The following is a 19,352-nucleotide window of genomic DNA, read 5'->3' as shown; positions in this document are numbered from 1 at the left end:
GGGGGGGAATAAATGCCTTTTTCTCGCTTTCTTATTGTTGAGCATGTGTTGCCAGTTCCTGCTTTCAACGTGATCAATGGTGGATCCCACGCTGGAAACAAACTTGCAATGCAGGCATATTATATTTCTGCGTTAATAATGTAGTTAAATCCTCTTAGGAAATAAGATTCTCATTAGTAGTTATCTGCAGGAGTTTATGATTCTTCCTGTTGGAGCTTCTAGTTTCAAGGAGGCTATGAAGACGGGTTGTGAAGTGTATCATCATTTGAAGGTTTGACACAGTTGTCCAGCTTCTATTGCCTTCACAATTTTGTTTTTTATCAAACAAGTCCATTGACAATATATGCGACGTATCAAGAAAGATGGAGGTATTTTCTTTTATTGATTAACTCTATTCAGGCTAGCAATGGAGTATTAACATTGTCCCAAAAAGTTCCTTACCCTCATTGATCTGGATCTTCCAGTAAACAAACTTCTATTTTGTAGGCTGTGATTAAGAAAAAGCATGGACAAGATGCCACAAACGTTGGTGATGAGGGTGGTTTCGCTCCTAACATCCAGGTGAATATAATCTTAAGCTGGTTATGATATTCTGTTGAATGTTTACCTTCTTTCTTTCACATATTATTGTTTCTAAAATACAGGAGAACAAGGAGGGCCTTGAATTGCTCAAGACAGCCATTGATAAAGCAGGTTATACTGGAAAAGTGAGTTCTCAATTCCTTCTTGAGCCCCCCCCCCCCCCCCTCCTCCTCCCCCTTGTTTTTGCAAATACTGCTACATAAGTGGAAGATAAGATTATTTTCTATTTAGGTTGTAATTGGCATGGATGTTGCCGCATCTGAATTCTATGGAAAGGACAAAACTTATGATCTGAACTTCAAAGAAGAGGTAAGTTCTTGCCGGCAAGGCCCTACATCATTTTCGAATATTTATGTGCAAAAATGAACATGTTAGACCTAACCTTTTTTGGTGAAAAAATGGCTAGCCCCATTGTGCGTTCATAAAGATATTATCAGCTTTTGTCAATGCTATATTCCTTAAATGGAAGGGAATAACTAATAGATATGCAAAGGACGAGATAGAAGAGACTTAAAATTGTTTACTGAGGTGATTTATAGTCAATTCTCAACTTGAACTGACATTTGCTCCTTTTTTTTCCATCTTTGCAGAACAATAATGGCTCACAAAAGATCTCAGGTGACCAGCTCAAAGATTTGTACAAGTCATTCGTGTCTGAGTACCCTATTGTTTCAATTGAAGATCCATTTGACCAAGATGACTGGGAGACCTATGCTAAGCTCGCTGCTGAGATTGGGGCGAAAGTTCAGATCATGGGAGATGACCTCCTTGTTACCAATCCTAAGGTAAGATTGAAGCGTCTTAAAGCAACTTGATGCTTCCTTGCTTAGAGATAGATGTGTGCTTTGGGCTTCCATTGAAAAGGAAATGTACAAGTGGTCTTCTTTCTTTTGCCTGTTGATCTACTTTGTGAAGGCTGTTTAAGACTTAGATATTTGTTCGTTATGTATGTGCAGAGGGTTGCTAAGGCAATCGACGTGCAATGCACTTCTTCTTAAGGTATCTTTGAATCATCTATGGCAGCGTTGTTGTCAACATTCCGTATTTGACTCGGCGATTCATTTCTTACTCATTTCATGTACAGGTTAACCAAATTGGAAGTGTGACTGAGAGTATTGAAGCTGCAAAAATGTCTAAGCAGGCTGGTTGGGGTGTGATGACCAGTCACTGCAGGTGAGGAGATTATCATTCTCTGAAATGGGTTTAGAAACTTAATTAAAGATGATTGTTATATATATGAAACTTGTTAATGAACTTATGTTATTTGCTCAGTGGAGAGACAGAGGATACCTTCATCGCTGATCTTGCTGTGGGTTTATCAACTGTAAGTTTGTTACAAGACATTCTAAGATTTTGTTGTCTGTAATTTAATTTTTTACTCCGTGGTATTAATTATTAGTTTCCTGGAAACTTTCAGGGACAAATCAAGACTGGAGCTCCCTGCAGGTCAGAGCGTCTCGCAAAGTATAACCAGGTAGTAATTATCCCATTAGCTATTTCCCTCCACCAAACTGCATTCATGGAATTGTCCAGCACTTCTTTCCGTATACTCTTTGCACCAGCAGTTCTGATTTTTTGTTCTTTCACACAGCTTTTGAGAATTGAAGAGGAACTTGGGTCAGACACCATTTATGCTGGAGCAAGCTTCCGAGTAGCTGTTGAGCCCTACTAAACTTGATCTGGTACTGTGAGATGTAGTCTCTCTTTGGCTGAATAAATCGCGATCGCCATGCATATGAGTTATCTTAGATGGTCTATGATCAGCTTTTTTCAACAGTTGTTTGTTCTGAGGTTTAACAGTGTTTCATTTTTTGGCTGCTGGTTTTGTAAAGGGGAATACAGATAGATCATAGTAATTCTTAAATTTATGTTTTCATAGTTTTGGTGTCGCATACCTTCAATGTGTGCTTTGTCGGTTGGCAAATTCACATCTCTAGTGTTATAACTCTCTTTAGCAGATCAATCAAGAAACAAGCGCGCTCAGGCCACGTAAAATTTTATCTGGCATCTAGCTTCTCAAATGAGGGTTGGTTTCTCTAAAAGAACAAACGAGATCTACACACTAACATTGCTTCTCTGCATGATCATTTAGGGTGCACTCTGCCTTGATCAGTGGGGAGAATGCCCCTTCTAATTTCAGTGTTAAAGAGTTTAGACCTGTGTTCAAATTTTTGGCTAATATTACTGCTACGCTTTTTTTTTTCTGTTACCATATGGCATCCATTCACAAGCGTATTTTTTTTATCAGCATTTTGAGGTAAAAATGCTGTTAATAATAAAAGGAGAGTGCTGCTGATAGCTAGGATGCCAAGAGTGTTGCTCCCATTGTAATCACAATTTGTTGCATTAATGATACATATGTTAAAACAATTGTTAAATGAAATCAAAATAAAGAATTTGTAAGACACGAGAAAGATGAGTATTATGAGAGATGACAGAGGTAGGAATTTTACTAGAGAAAATCTCACTTTATATCCATGCGGTCCAAACTATTTACCCGGTTATTTCTCAATGTGCGGCTTGTCCTCCAGCTCAACTGCTTCTCCAACTCTTACTCCACTCTGCTCTTTTTTCATTTGAAGCAAAAACGGCAATCCCAATTTCAGCAATCAAAATTCTAATCCAAATCTCGTATCGTCTCGGTAAAAAGCACACATATGTGACAAAAAATTACTAATCTTCTCTTATTGTCGTACTTTGGGGTTCATCATCAATGGCAATTCACACTTGTTTCTCACCAATACCTTCTTCTTTCTCTTCACCCAAACTGGAATTGCCAAAGAACATCATTTTTCAGTCTCATAGAGGAATCCGGTCAAAACCCAATTTCAATTATGATATGAAAAGATAGTTTGTTAGGGTATGGTTTCAAAATGGAAACGTGACTTGTATGGGTGAGGACTTGCCGATTGAGTATGCTGATTGGTTGCCTAAGAGGGACCAAAGTGATCGTAGAAGAGGTGGAATTTTGCTACATCCGACGCCGTTTCCTGGAATTTACTTGTAATTTGTTCTTACAAAATTGTTCTTCCATTTCCTTTATATCCTTCTTCAAAAAGAAATTAGATCTGATTATCTGAGAAATTGACCTCTGGCTAGTTTCAATTCTGCTCCATTTTTTCTTGATTGTCTTTCCCTAGCTCTTGCTCTTGCCTTGACCCTTGAATTTAAAATTTTTATTTTGAAGATTTCTTGTTTGATTCAAAATGGGTGCTGTTAAATATTGCTTATAATACCTTCTGGAAGTTCATACTGAAATTTGATAGCATTTGGAGCTGATTTGAGGTGATTGAGATCGAAATTTTCAGCTGAAAATCGAAGAAGAACACAGCTACCCAATAGTATACTGCTACGGTATACAATATGTTGTAGGAGTATATAGCTATAATGCAACAAATACTATTATAGTTTACAATATACTGCAACGGTATATTGTAATAATCGAAGAAGAACATAGTTACCTAACAGTATACCGCTACAGTATACAATATACTATAGGAGTATATAGTTATACTTCAACAGTGTACTATTATAGTATACAATATATTGTTATAGTATACTGTAATAATATGCAATATACTGTAACAGTAAGTTGTAATAGTATACAATATATTATAATAGTATACTTATTACCCATAAATTCACTTGCATTTTCCCTTTTAATTAGCTTTAAGCTTTTACCCAGCGTGAGGGGCAAATTGAAAATGCAAAAAAAAAAAAAAAAATTTATAGTATGCTATATAATGTAGCAGTATACTCTTACAATTAGATCCTTTTAAAAAATTTAAGATTTTAATTGACAACTGATATTATTTCAGTTTAATAATTGAATTAAATTTGCTTTAATTCTTTACGTACAATTGTATACCCTGTTGGTATATCTATATACTATACTGGTATCATATGTTAGTTAATATTTTTTGATTGTATTAGCTACATTTAATTGGTACACAATTTTATTTTTCTTTAGTAATAATATAAAAAAAAGAATAGTGAAAAAGAGTGAAAACAGTAAATCAAATTAGATTATGAAGAGAAAAAGAATATAAAAAAGAAGTTAAATGAAATTAGAAAAGGAAAAAAGAAAAAAATAAGAAGAAAACGAGAAAAAAGAAAAGGAGAAAAGAAAAAAAAGAAAAGAAGCATAGAAATAAAAAAGAATTGGAGAATAAAGAAAAAATTCCCCACAAAAACTACTATCGGTAGGAAAAGTAATTAGTTTATGGGTAAAAAAATAAATTGGTAGATAAGGATAAATAGTTTTATTTTTGTAGGTAACTGTGTCAAAACCCCATTTTAAGATTCAAAAAAATGCTCGTTCGATTTAGGGGATTCATAATTTATACATATACTGAAACCCCAAATGGGTAGACATGTAAAAGTTTTTTACCTATATACAAAGTCAATTTTTGTGCAAAGGAGAATTAGTTGAACCCCCCCCCCCCCCCCCAAACGTGGTTGTATCACTGTTAGTCTGTTACATTTTTTTTGGTTTAAAAGATAAACATATATTAAGATTAAGTGTTGCGTACTGAGGGCGGATGCTTATGCTGCATCCTATTACACGATAATGTACTAGTAGAGGGTGCCAAACTATTATACAAACTGCTATTAATATTACTATCTACTGCATTACTATTACAATAGCCATTTATAGAATCGTAGTTGTTCGAGTGAGTGGTGAAGTCCTCAAAAACATATCCTTGCACTGCACTCCTGTCTTGCTCAAAAACTGACCATGCAAAGGCTGGGCTGTCTTCCAAAATACGTACTGGCGAGTTGAAGTCAAAATCGTAGCCTACCTTTGCTAGTTTATCCGCAACCCTATTCTGCTCCCTGTACGCATGTTGTATTACTGGCTTACCTAACTGGTCCAGGAAGTACCTGCAGTCCGTTAACAAATTATCAAATGAGACATTGTTAGAGATAAGTAGTGTTATAAATTCTTGTGAGTCCACTTCCACCTCCAGTGGAATGAGGTTATGTGTGTAAGCCATCTGAAGTCCCTGTAACAATGCATACAATTCAGCTGAAATTGGTGAATCTCTTGGGACTGCTGCTGCAAAACCCAACATCCATTTAGCTTTTGAATTTCGTATTAGCCCACCAATGCCAGCTTTGGTTGCTGTATGTGCTCCATCAGTATTCAGTTTGTAAAATAATTCTTTTGGAGGTTTCCATTTTAGATTTTGTTGTCTTTTTTTAACACAAGTATGTTTATTAGCTACTAGGTAGGTATATTCCGCCGCTTGCTGAGTTTTTAATTTAACTGAAGTCGTGTTCGTAGTATGCTTATAACAGTTGTTATTACGTGCTACCCATATATTCCATAAACTTAATGGCAAGTATATAGTCGGGTTCATGTGATAAGGTAATTGAAGTGCCTTACAAGTTATGAGGTCATGTACCCAATTACAAGCATTTATGTACGGTATTCTTTGGGTAATAAAATAAAGTATACCTAATTCCTGCCAATATGTTCTAGCGTTTGTGCAGTCAAAGAATAAGTACCTAATAGTTTCATTCTCTTGGCGACAAAATTGACAAGTAGCATGTTGAAGTAAATTAAATATGTCTAAGGTAGTCCTTTGTAGGAAGTCGTTTCCTCTGAAGAAGCCAAATGAACCTTCTGATTTTAGGTTGGACAGGAAGTTTCCGTATCCAATTGTATTTTGTAGAATTATTAGTAGATTCAAATAGCTGCGCTTCCAAGACTTTATACATAGATCTAGTTGTGAAGTGGCATGTTGGAGTTAAACCCCAGAAGATATTATCCACCTTATTACCATATTTGCAAAAATAAGTAACTTGAGTTATGTTTTTAATATTAGTGGGTAACTCAAATGGGAATTTATTCCAATCCCATCCCTTATTATTTATTAAAGAGGAGATTGTGATATTGTGGTGGAATAACGGAAGTGGACCCTGAATTTTTGATCTAATCTTTGTGCCAGGCCCAATCCAAGGGTCTTCCCAAAACTTATTATGTGTGCCTTTTCCTATATTCCATTTTATTCCTAGTTGACAGTGATGCCAGCCATTGATAACATTGGTCCAAATTTGTGAGTGAATATTATTGGGTGATGTATTAAGATATTTGCTAAGAAGTATGTTAGCCCACATTGCTTGTGGTGTCTTAAAAATCCTCCAAGCTAGATTTGCTAGTGAAGCAAGGTTCTTTTGACGTAATTTTTGAATTCCTAATCCTCCCGCTTCCTTTGGTAAAGTTACTTCCTTCCATCTCACAAGGTGTAGTTTCTTTTTTTCTGAAGTTGTACCCCATAAAAAATTCCGTTGATATTGTTCCATTTTATTAACTATGTGAGCCGGAATATGAATGTACTGCATGATATGATTTGGTAACTGGTTTAGAGTAGATTTTATTAAAGTGGCTCTACCTGCCAAAGTTAGAAGTCTAGATTTCCATCATGCCAGCTTATTTTTGAAATTGTCTAGGAGGAACTGGAAGTCTGCATTTTTGGGTCTTGTTCGGAACATAGGAAATCCCAAGTATTTACCAAAAGAGGTTCCTTCTTTGATGTGGAAAGAAGTAATTACAAAATCTTTATCGAAGGAGCTACAATTTTTAGAGAAGAAGATTTTTGACTTTTCAAAATTGATTTTTTGCCCTGAATGTTAGGAAAAGTTATTCAAAACATCAATGATTGCATGGCAACTTTTGGTAGTAATCTTAGAGAAAAGTATAATATCATCTGTGAAGAAGAGGTGAGAGTAGTGGACCTTTGTTAGATAGTCGAATTGGTTGCCACTTTAGATTGTCAACTGATAGGGAGATACTTCATGAAAATAATTCCATGCACATTATAAACAAGTAGGGTGAAAGTGGATCTCCCTGATGAATACCTCTTGTTGGTGTAAAGTATTGAGTTTTTGAACCGTTAATTAATATAGAAATGGATGTGGTTGTAACACAAGACATAATTAAGGAAATCATAGAGGAAGGTATGTTAAAATAAAACAATGCACGTCTTATGAAAGACCATTCTAATCTGTCAAATGCTTTTTCTAAATCAAGTTTCAATAACATTGACGGATATTTGCCTTTCATTTTAGCTAAGTAATTTAAGGCTTCTTGTATTATTATAGCATTATCACAAGCTCTTTTGCCTTGCTGGAAACTAGTTTGAGTAGGACCTATAATTCTACTAATAGTAGGTTTGAGCCTATTAACAATTATCTTCGTAATAAGCTTGTAAACAGTATTGCAAAGACTAATATGTCTAAATTGTTGAATTTTTGTAGGATGCTTAATCTTAGGAACAAGGCATATAAGGGTTTTGTTTAGTTCTGGAGGAATGATCTTTGAGCAGAAGATATCATGACAAAAGGAACTAACTTTATTACCTACATCCGACCAATATTTTTGGTAGAAAAATGGATGTAACCCATCTGGACCTGGTGCTTTATACGGCTTAAAATTGTGTAATGCAGACATAATCTCATCTTGATGAAGAGGTGAGTCAAGACTAAGTATATCATTAGTAGAAATATGGCATTTGAAAGTATTCATGGTACTCTTTGTCGACATTAACTGATCAGTTTGGAAAAGCTCATTGAAATAATTGTTAATTAAACTGTGAATTTCATTAGTGGTAGAAACCCAGTTGCCCACATTATCTTGCAAAGCATTTATTTTATTTCTTCATCGTCTGTGAAGAGTAGATAGATGATAGAACTTAGTATTGGCATCCCCTTCATTTAACCAATTAATACGTGATTTTAATTGTCAAAATTCTTCTTCTATACGTAGAATATGACTATATTCCAAGGTCAATTGAGTTTCTAAATTTTGTAAGAAAATACTAGTAGGATAATGTATAGAGGATTGTATCCCTGATAATCTAGCTAGTATCTTTCTTTTTTGTTGGAAAATATTACCAAAAGTATTATGATTCCAACATGTGGCCACTACCTTAAAATTGTTAGTAGTGGCTAGTAAAGGTAGGTTATTCGACCAAGTGGCATGAACAAGTTGTTGGAATTGTGGGTGAGATGCCCACATCGTCTCAAATCTAAATATCCTATGTTGTATAGATTGAGGAGGTTCTAAGTTGATTAACATAGGACAATGATCTGAGTGAGTACGAGGAAGATGTGTGACTGTCGTATTTGGATATAGGGTTAACCAGTCGTAATTAGCTAGGAAACGATCAAGCCTTTCTAGTATTGTACGACCATGACTTTGCTTATTTGTCCATGTAAAACGACTACCTTGATAAACTAGATCAATAAAGCTACAGTAATGCATGCAATTAGCAAATTTATCAGCCCTAGTATTGTTCATAGGAAGACCTCCAAATTTTTCTCTAGATTCTAAAATTTCATTAAAGTCTCCCCCTATTAACCAGGGCATAGCAGTATTATCATGCAAATTACATAAGTTTTGCCAAAGAATATCACGCAACTGATAATGATGACTAGCATATATTGCAGATAATATCCAAGGAGGTTTTGTGGGACTAACCTGGACCATGCAGTGTATTTCCTGATTAGAGATTCTCATTTCTGTCACGTTGATATGAACTGCATTCCACAGCACCACTAAACCACCTATGAGACCATTTGCAGGAGCTTGTGCAATATTTTCAAAATTAAAGTCTTCACGCAAGCTTGTTGGTCTTGCATGTGTGTTTCAAGTAAGATAACAAGAGTTGGTCTATGATTATCTAGTAAAGACCTAAAGTGTCTCCTAAATTCTGGATTATGAGAGCCTCTACAGTTCCAGACTAGGAAATTCATGTAGGAATTAGGGTTTTCGTGCTGGACCATAGGAGCTTGAGTCATTGGATGGACAGCTGTGGATGTCGCCGGCTCCAGACTCAGTGGAAGTAGAAGCGTCGGAATGATCACCATAGCATATTTCCCAACCTCTGGATTGGTTGTTTGACGAAAGTTGAGACTGCATGTTACCATTTCAGGTGGGCACTTTAGAATGAACTTTTTTCGAGCTGTTCTTTGAGGTTGTAAAATTGAATCCCTTTTAACCACCAAAATTCTGTTCTTGTCTCCCTCATCTCTGCAAGTATTGCTATCAGCTCCTCTCTTGTATCTCTGTCTAGTTCGTGTGGAGATTGAGGATGTGATTGTGTTGTACTGTTTGGTAGGGTGAGACTCTCTAGAGGACTCAGTGGGCTCGAGTAGGGGGGGAGTGGATTGAATGAGTCCAATGGTTGGAACCAAGGTGCATAAACCTGACCCATGTGATGAGGCGGATAGAAGGGTAGGAGACTGACTGTTTGGTCCCAAGTTGGGCTCATCTGAGTCATTGGATACGGCCACTGCTGGTGAGTGGAACTGGAAGCCTGGTGTTCCATTAGAAGAGGAGTCTGGGTCGTGTACCATTGATTTTGATTGAAAGCTTCCATTCCCAGCCTCATTCCATTTGTCACTATTTCTGCTAAATATGTTGGATTTTGGACTAGTAACACCACCTCTTGGTTGTTCAGTTGCAGAGTGAATACTAGAGCATATCCCTGTAGTCCCATTTCCAACCAAGATTGGAGTGGGAGGTCCGTGGACATGAGCTGAGATGTGTAGATTAGGGGCGATGTGCTCTGAGGCAGCTGAGGTCCCACCATTGTTAGACGAGAGAGATGAAAAAACTGGTTGTTGGTTTGTATATTTGCCCTCAGAAATTGACTTTGGCTCGTGCCTATGAAGGTTGGTCTCTGCATTGAGAATAGTAGTTGGTAATTCTTGTGGTTCAGTAGAAGGAGCAGTATTAGGTTTGGTTGTTTGGATGGAGTGGTTGTAGATATTAAGTAGCGAAGGAAATGAGGTAGTGGGTACTTCATGATGATCTTCACATGAAAACTCATCATATTGTTTGCATGGATTTTGGGGAAGTCTAGACTCAGAAGTAGACGAGGTTACTGTAGCATGCAAGGTTGGTATTGTATTGTTTTGAGCTGGAGCTAACGTGTCTGGATTATGAGGAGAACTTCCTGAGTTGTTTAAACTTGGTTGGGTTGAGGATGTAAGTAGATGGTGATATTGCAAGGACCGGTGAGGTGTCTTATAGGCGTGAGAAAACGTGTTATAACTAACTAAAGATGGGGAGTTTGGTTCAGATAAACTAGGCTTAGGGTCATTAGGAATTTGATTGGGCAGTGAGGTCGGCAGCCTATCAGGAGTATCAATGTAACGACCCGATCTGTCGTTTTGAGCTCTAGCGCTCTGTTCAGTAGCTTGAGGCCGTGAGTAGCTTCATTTCAGGTATTGTGACTTGTGCGCGTGGGCAGAATTGAATTTCGGGAAGTCCAAAGTTGATTTGGAAAGAGAATTCTCATTTCGGAAGCTTAAAGTTGAAAGAATGAACTAGGATTAGAATTTTGAGTAAACAACCTCGGAATCGGGATCTGAAGGTTCCAGCAGGTTTGTAGGATGATTTCGAACTTGGGCGTATGCTCGGTTCGGGTTTTGGATAACCCGCGAGCGTTTTGGCGCCTATTGTGGAAGTTAGCATTTTTGAAGAAATTTCTTAAGTTTGGCTTGAAGTGTATTTCAGTGTTATCGATGTCCGTTTGGGATTCCGAGTCCGGGAATAGCTCCGTATGGTGATTCTGGAGTTGGGAGCGCGATCAGAAGTGAATTCGGAGGTCCGTAGGTCATTTAGGAGCCATTTGGCTAAAGATAGAAATTTGAAGGTTTTTGAGAAGTTTGACCGGAAGTGCACTTTTTGATATCGGGGTCGGAATCCGATTCCGGAAGTTGCAGTAGGTCCGTAATGTCGAATATGACTTGTGTGCAAAATTTGAGGTCAATCGGACTTGATTTGATAGGTTTAAGCATCGAAAGTAGAAGTTGGAAGTTCTAAAGTTCATGAAGCTTGAATCGGGGTGTAATTCATGATTTTCGTGTGGTTTGATGTGATTTGAGGCCTCGAGCAAGTCCGTAATGTGTTTTGGGACTGGTTGGTATGATTGGTTGGGGTCCCGGGGACCTCGGGTGGATGTCGGGTGCTTAACGGATCGAAATGGGGATTTTTGGACAGCTGAAGGATCTGGTTGCTGGTATTTTCGCTTCTGCGATGGGTTAACCGCAGAAGCGGCCCCGCAGAAGCGGAAAGGGAGCCGCAGAAGCGGATTTTGGTCAAAGGCTTGAGGACCGCAGATGCGGTCAAGGTTCCGCAGAAGCGGGACCGCATCTGCGGAGAAGTGAACGCAGAAGCGGAAGAGGGCATCTTGGAGAAGACCGCAGAAATTTAACCGTACCTGCGGAACCGCAGAAGCGGTCAAGGGACCGCAGGTGCGAAAATAGCTGGAGGCAGAAGGTTGTTTTTAAAGTCGGGATTTGGCCATTTCTCTCATATTTTTCATGGCTTGGGCAATTTTTTGGGAGCTTCAAGAGGGGATTTTCGTCATCAACGTTAAGGTAAGTTATCCCCACCTATTTTGAGTTAAATACATCAACTATGTATGGACTTGAGCATTTAAATTAGTATAAATTTGAGGTTTTGGTGGAAAACCTAGAAAAAATTAGTAAACTTGGAATTTAGCCACGATATTGAGTATGGAATTTAGTGAAAATTATATATTTGAGTTCCTAAGGTCATGGGTAATCTTTATCTTCGAAAAATTTCGGATTCCGGGCACGTGGGCCCGAGGGCGTTTTGGTCAACTTTTCGATCGGAGTTAGGAATTGCTATAAATTAGATTGTAATGACCAATTAAGCATATATTAATGGAATTGCGTAACAGTTGACTAGTTTTGGAGCGTGGTGCATCAATTGGAGTCTTCGGAAGGGCGTGGAATGCCGGTTATGGATCTTCGGAGCGAGGTGAGTCTCCTTTCTAACCTTGTGAGAGGGAAATGTCCCCATAGGTGAATTAATAGGATATTTGCTCCTATTTGTGGGGGGCTACGTACGCACGAGGTGACGAGAGTCCGTGCCTAGCTACTACTATGCCATTGTCCGGGTAGTCTAGGACCCAAAAGCATGCTATACTTTGAATATTTGTAATCTTATGAATAGTTGAAATGCTTAAACCACCTCAAAATAGTAAATGAATTCCTAACAAGATGTAAACCTCTTTTTCTTAAATTGTTAAAAGAGAATTAGCTTTTCTTTGAATAATTGCCCCATGTTGGCTCCTCGATTGAGTGTCTCTATGTGTTTATTTTGGAACGGGCCGAACGCCTCGGCAGATTAAATAGATGCATCTATAGGCGCGCCGTCGACCCTCGGCAAGTGCACAGTTTATTTCTGTTGGATCGGGCCGTCGCCTCTGCATGGTGTGCGCATGCTTGTATTGCTGCATTGAGCTTAATTACGTTATTATTGCCTCTTCATGGCTTGAAGTTATTTGGATAATTACGAAAAGAAATCTTGGAAATTTTCTATAAAAGAATTAATTGTTTACTTGTTTCCTTCTATATGGAGTAAAATCATGTTTGTAGGAATCCATAATGTATTACTGACCTCACTATTGGACCATTAGTAAGTGTCGAAGTCGACCATCTCGTCTCTACTTCTTCGAGGTTAGGCGGGATACTCATTGAGTACACGTTGTTTTCGTACTCATACTACACTTCTGTGCATTTTTGTTGCACATGTATATGTAACTCTTGTGGCCTACTAGGCATAGCAGCACGGATGATTTGGGGGCTAGGTGAGTTGCATTATTCGAGGCGGCCCGCAGCTAGTATAGCCCTTTTCAGTACATTGTATTTATTTCCTGTCCACTGTATTCCGGACGAATGTTGTATTTTATTTCCTTATCAGTAGATGCTCATGCACTTGCGACACCGGGTTCTGGGATGGTTGTAGGATTGTTAAATATCTACTTGGTTAAAGACATTATTCTTATTTCAATGAATTCCATTACTTGTTGTCTAAATGTATAAAAGGAACGATTCCCTCAAGTTTAAAATAAGAAGTTTCTAGTTATTGGTTGTTGGCTTGCCTGACAATGGTGTCCGGCGCCATCAGGACCCTTAGTGGATTTTGGGTCGTGACAACATTGTATCAGAGCACTAGGTTCCTAAGGTCTCACGAGTCATGAGCAAGTCTAGTAGAGTCTCACGGATCGGTATGGAGACGTCTGTACTTATCCTCGGGAGGCTGCAGGACTGTTAGGAGTACTTCCCTTCTTGATTCCTTATCGTGCGACTTGATCCTTGGGGGCGTATGCCATTAATTCATTCCTACTCAATCTTACGCGACGCAAACCGCTTGTTATATATCGAGAATTGAAGAACTGTAATGGTAATACAGATTTGATACGGGATGTTTCTCCCGGTATAGCTGATCGGATTATTATCATCGCTTTGTAGAAGGATATCTTATTGTCTCAGCCCAGTAGCAGTACCTCTGAGGGCTCTGAGGCTAGGCACAAGTTGCCATGATGCTTATGAACTATTGTTCCGCAGTATTGATATGATGGTAGGACATTTGCCTACGTGTCGGGGCGGTAAATAACTTGAAGGGAGGTTTACTCAGTGCATAATCTAGAGAATCAGTTTTTTTTATTCCCGGCAGGGGAAAGGCAATCGGACTAAGAATGGTCAGATGTGGGCTGGCGGAGTAATGAGACTTGGTATTTGCAAGCGTGGTGGAGCTTTCTTCTATGATGGGGTGTCGTTGTCCTAATTGAATGTACNGGTGTATGAAGCAAAGGTCAAGTAGTTGATTAAAGAAGTGAGTTTTCCCAAAGTGGGAGAGTGGCGGATGTTGCATATGGGCTTGGTGGTAGGATGATTACGCACCTTAAGGAGAGTTTGGAATGATTTGGGATTTCAGTGGCTGGCGATTGAAGTCTACGGGTTTAATTGGAAGTATGGGCTAATATGCAGCAAAGAGATCGGTCGTGCGAATGTGGTTGATGATTCAGAGTATAAAAAAAGGGGGTTTACAGAAAGAATCCGAGAATTTAGGCGGTTGATTGCGCAAGGTTATGTCAATAAGAGATAAGGAATCCCGGTGAGTTTCAGAGTTGTGTAATAGTGGCTTCAAGCTAAGTGGGAGAGTCCCACCGCCTACGATTGGGTTGTAAAGTTATCTACTTGCGGGGTTTCGGGTTATTAGCATATTGATGAGCTATTCCAGCTGCAGGAAAAGAACATAAGTGGTAAATTGAGCAAAGGAATTGTTAAGGTGTGCTATGGTTGGCCTTATTGGCCCATGTTCAGACTTGGGGAAGGATTCAGGATTGTGCTTTGTAAAGATGCGGGTTCCAAGGGAATGATTCTGCCAGGTGCTTCACCAATGGGGTATTCATGTGCTAGAAGATTTATGGAAATGATTATATTCGGGGCCAAGTCAGAGCGGGTGGCTTTCAACAACGGTCCTAGTGAATTCAAAAGATAAAGTGTGATGCCTAATGATTTCGAGCCTATAGGTACGGTTAAGAATTAAGCTTGATAGAAGCCTATGAGAAGAGGCACAGAATGTTCTATGATGTTTTGACTTGCGATGTATCAATTGGGAGGTACGAAATGGTACGTGGGATTTGAGACAGCATGGTCTCGTGATTCAGGGTCACTCGGGAAGAGTGCGGATGGAGTGTGTTAAGTGTTTAATGGGGTTATCATTGTTTCTATGGCAATCAAAGACAAATTGGAAGAAGAGGGATCGGTTAGCCATAGTCGAATTGGCATGTTGCTGGTAATGATCAGTTCTTTCAGCGTGATCAAGTTATGCAAGGGAATTGTGACGGTGCATACGAGGCTTGTCGGCCGCCGTAATTAATGTTATTCAGAAGTATTCTACTGTTATGGCCTGTCCGGTGTAGGCGGGTCTCGAAAGGGCTATGGTGGCTTAGACCACTACTTAGAGACTTGCATATTCTGCGGTTATGAGAATTCACCTGTGTGTCGTAATGATTCTCCTGAAGTGAGTTAAGTGGAAAGTTTTATATGATGAAGTGTTAATCTAACAGTGGTTCTGAAGCTATGATGAAAAACGAGTCCTACCGTATATAGGCATGTTGGGTGCAGTGAGTGGTACGGAATTTGAAGTGAAGATCAAGGTAGCAGTTCGGTGTCGACAAGGATGTCACGAGCTCGGATGAGCAGGGAAGAAGTTTCGATGTTTAAGGTAAGTTGGTATTGTCTTCAGTGTCACCTGAGATCGGTGTTTTGTAAAAAGGGCTTTGCATCCTGGTTAACGATTCTTGATCGCTTTTCAGCGTTAGTGCGGCCAGTGGTTTGGAGATACGACCCAGTTATTTGTTATGGTAAGTTGTGGGAGTGTGTCCCACAGGAAGATTGTATAAGTGTGGCAGGTAGTCACTGGATTGATTAAAGACTTAAACCAAGTATGAAGATTGTGATGATATCGTTGATTTGAGAATAGATGCCTGGAGGGCACTCAGTTTATTGGGTTGTGGACTGCGGAGGATTTCTCCTGTTGTGATAGTTGTCCTTGTGTGTTATGAGAAAAGGGAAGTTAGTATGGACCTTTGAAGGGTCATTTGCCTAGTTTGGTACGGTCAGGGTCGACTTGAGGTCGGTGGATGGGTTTAAATGTAAATATGGGCTCTATATCAGGCCAGATGTGTTCATTTCGACACAGCGCTCCTTAATGGAGGAGTAGTCGGGGTGTTATTTTGTCATCAGCTATTTCATGTAATGACGTATTGCGCTGTGCGAATTGTGAGACGGCTTGGTGAATTCCTTATGTGTGGAGGCTCCGCGTAGAGATGATGTTATATGAGCAGGATGGCTTTTGAGATTTCAAATCGTATATCGCACCTCAGTTGTGCTTGAGTTTTGTGGCTTCTGGCGCTATATGTCTCCCCAGGGATGGAATATGCACTTAGTGTGCTTGTGACCAATATTCGGTATGTTATTGAAATGAGCAATCTAGCTCGATGCGTATCTCCTTATGCGAGTTTTATGGGTGGATCGGGTGGCACGCCGCCATGGTTATGTTGTTCGGATCGGGTTGCGCGCCGCAACAGTGTGAAGCTGAGTACAATTCCCCGTATCTATTTTTATGTGTTTTGTTTCCTATTTTACGAGGAAAGCTTATATTAGATGTGTGCCCGCGTCGCATGTATGATTCGCGAGCGGGGTGTTTGTTTAATTAAGTCGACCGCGTCGCATGTATGATTCGCGAGCGGTGTAGTTGAATTTCCTTCTCAAAGTTTGTTTTCCTTTTGTATCGCGTTTGAATTGATAACCTATTGGCACATTGTGGCATCATATGGGAGTTTCGATCATGTCCGGTGTGGCTTAATGCCTGAGCAGCCCGTACTGGGTGAGACGAGATCATTGGATTTGGGATCAGTGCAGTCTAACTATATGAAGTATATAAAGGAGCTAAGACCATTATTTGGTTCAAAATAAGGTGATGGTTCTTGTCGGGGGTATAGCCCCAATGATTTGTTGATCTGACAGCCGGTTATGAATTTCTACACATCTCTTCCATCATGGCAATATTGTAAAAATTAGAGCAAGACCTAGGTAGGTCATGAGGTGCAATGGGAGCATCAGATTTGTGGAATTTTGATTAATTTGATCAGAGAATGTTAATGTGGTCCTGTGAGTAAAGGGGTGCAAGTTGTGAATTCAGCTAAGGTATGCAGTCATGTTTTGGTGCTGCGTGTAGTTATTGGTACGGTGGGCGTACGTTGGAGCAAGCCTGGCAGAGAATTTCGGATGTTGGAATTGGGCTCTAAGCTTATTCGCTTAAGTGAAAAAGGATATCTTCAGATTTAACGAGCTAGGGTGCCCAGCTAAGTTGTGGTAGCACGGGTAGGTGCTCGAAGTGTTAAACAGTGATTTCAGACCACTTCAGTGTAGTTCTCAGCACGTTCGAGACGAACGTGTATTTAAGTGGGAGAGAATGTAACGACCCGATCGGTCATTTTGAGCTCTAGCGCTCCGTTCAGCAGCCTGAGGCCGTGAGCAGCTTCTTTTCAGGTATTGTGACTTGTGCGCGTGGTCGGTATTGAATTTCGGGAAGTCCAGAGTTGATTTAGAAAGAGAATTCTCATTTCGGAAGCTTAAAGTTGAAAGAATGAACTAGGATTGGAATTTTGAGTAAACGACCTCGGAATCGGGATCTGAAGGTTCCAGCAGGTTCGTAGGATGATTTCGGACTTGGGCATATGCTCGGTTCGGGTTTTGGATAACCCGAGAGCGTTTTGGCGCCTATTAAGAAAGTTAGCATTTTTGAAGAAATTTCTTAAGTTTGGCTTGAAGTGCATTTCAGTGTTATCGATGTCCGTTTGGGATTCTGCATCCGGGAATAGCTCCGTATGGTGATTCTAGAGTTGGGAGCGTGATCGGAAGTGAATTCGTAGATCCGTAGGTCATTTTGGAGCCATTTGGCTAAAGATAGAAATTTGAAGGTTTTTGAGAAGTTTGACCGGAAGTGGACTTTTTGATATCGGGGTCGGAATCCAATTCCGGAAGTTGCAGTAGGTCCGTAATGTCGAATATGACTTGTGTGCAAAATTTGAGGTCAATCGGACTTGATTTGATAGGTTTAAGCATCGAAAGTAGAAGTTGGAAGTTCTAAAGTTCATGAAGCTTGAATCGGGGTGTAATTCATGATTTTCGTGTGGTTTGATGTGATTTGAGGCCTCGAGCAAGTCCGTAATGTGTTTGGGGACTGGTTGGTATGATTGGTTGGGGTCCCGGGGGCCTCGGGTGGATTCCGGGTGGTTAACGGATCAAAATGGGGATTTTTGGACAGCTGAAGGATCTGGTTGCTGGTATTTTCGCTTCTGCGGTGGGTTAACCGCAAAAGCGGCCCCGCAGAAGCGGATTTTGGTCAAAGGCTTGAGGACCGCATATGCGTTCAAGGTTCCGCAGAAGCGGGACCGCATCTGCGGAGAAGTGAACGCAGAAGCGGAAGAGGGCATCTTGGAGAGGATCGCAGATGCGGTCAAAGTTCCGCAGAAGCGGGACCGCATCTGCAGTAGGCATGTCGCAGAAGCGAAGCAGGGCGGCCTAGGGAGGACAGCAGAAGCGGTAATTTAACCGCACTTGCGGAACCGCAGAAGCGGTCAAGGGACCGCAGGTGCAGAAATAGCTGGAGGCAGAAGGTTGTTTTTAAAGTCGGGATTTAGCCATTTCTCTCATATTTTTCATGGCTTGGGCGATTTTTGGGGAGCTTCAAGAGGGGATTTTCGGCATCAACGTTAAGGTAAGTTATCCCCACCTATTTTGAGTTAAATACATCAACGATGTATGGATTTGAGCATTTAAATTAGTATAAATTTGAGGTTTTGGTGGAAAACCTAGAAAAAATTTGTAAACTTGGAATTTAGCCACGATATTGAGTATGGAATTTAGTGAAAATTATATATTTGAGTTCCTAAGGTCATGGGTAATCTTTATCTTCGAAAAATTTCGGATTCCGGGCACGTGGGCCCGAGGGCGTTTTGGTCAACTTTTCGATCGGAGTTAGGAATTGCTCTAAATTAGATTGTAATGACCAATTGAGCATATATTAATGGATTTTCGTAACCGTTGACTAGTTTTGGAGCGTGGTGCATCAATTGGAGTCTTCGAAAGGGCGTGGAATGCCGGTTATGGATCTTCGCGGCGAGGTGAGTCTCCTTTCTAACCTTATGAGAGAGAAATGTCCCCATAGGTGAATTAATTGGATATTTGCTCCTATTTGTGGGGGGCTACATACGCACGAGGTGACGAGAGTTCGTGCCTAGCTACTACTATGCCATTGTCCGGGTAGTCTAGGACCCAAAAGCATGCTATACTTTGAATATTTGTAATCTTATGAATAGTTGAAATGCTTAAACCACCTCAAAATAGTAAATGAATTCCTAACAAGATGT

At 39.9% G+C, this 19,352-nt stretch overlaps 1 protein-coding gene across 1 annotated transcript in view; it reads left to right on the top strand.

The window, feature by feature from the left end:
* LOC109229518 (enolase-like) overlaps window positions 1-2,510 on the top strand; it is a 3,574-nt gene extending 1,064 nt beyond the window's left edge. Inside the window, exons 4-13 of the mRNA XM_019394989.1 lie at window positions 191-271; window positions 487-561; window positions 645-707; window positions 814-891; window positions 1,173-1,380; window positions 1,541-1,581; window positions 1,667-1,755; window positions 1,855-1,906; window positions 2,000-2,056; window positions 2,174-2,510. Coding sequence (XP_019250534.1) covers window positions 191-271; window positions 487-561; window positions 645-707; window positions 814-891; window positions 1,173-1,380; window positions 1,541-1,581; window positions 1,667-1,755; window positions 1,855-1,906; window positions 2,000-2,056; window positions 2,174-2,254 — 825 coding nt within the window. The 3' untranslated portion in view covers window positions 2,255-2,510. The remainder of the gene's footprint in view (window positions 1-190; window positions 272-486; window positions 562-644; window positions 708-813; window positions 892-1,172; window positions 1,381-1,540; window positions 1,582-1,666; window positions 1,756-1,854; window positions 1,907-1,999; window positions 2,057-2,173) is intronic.

This window comes from Nicotiana attenuata, chromosome 1, assembly GCF_001879085.1.
Source record: "Nicotiana attenuata strain UT chromosome 1, NIATTr2, whole genome shotgun sequence".
NCBI lineage: Eukaryota > Viridiplantae > Streptophyta > Magnoliopsida > Solanales > Solanaceae > Nicotiana > Nicotiana attenuata.
This window is presented reverse-complemented; position numbering and strand designations above follow the sequence as displayed.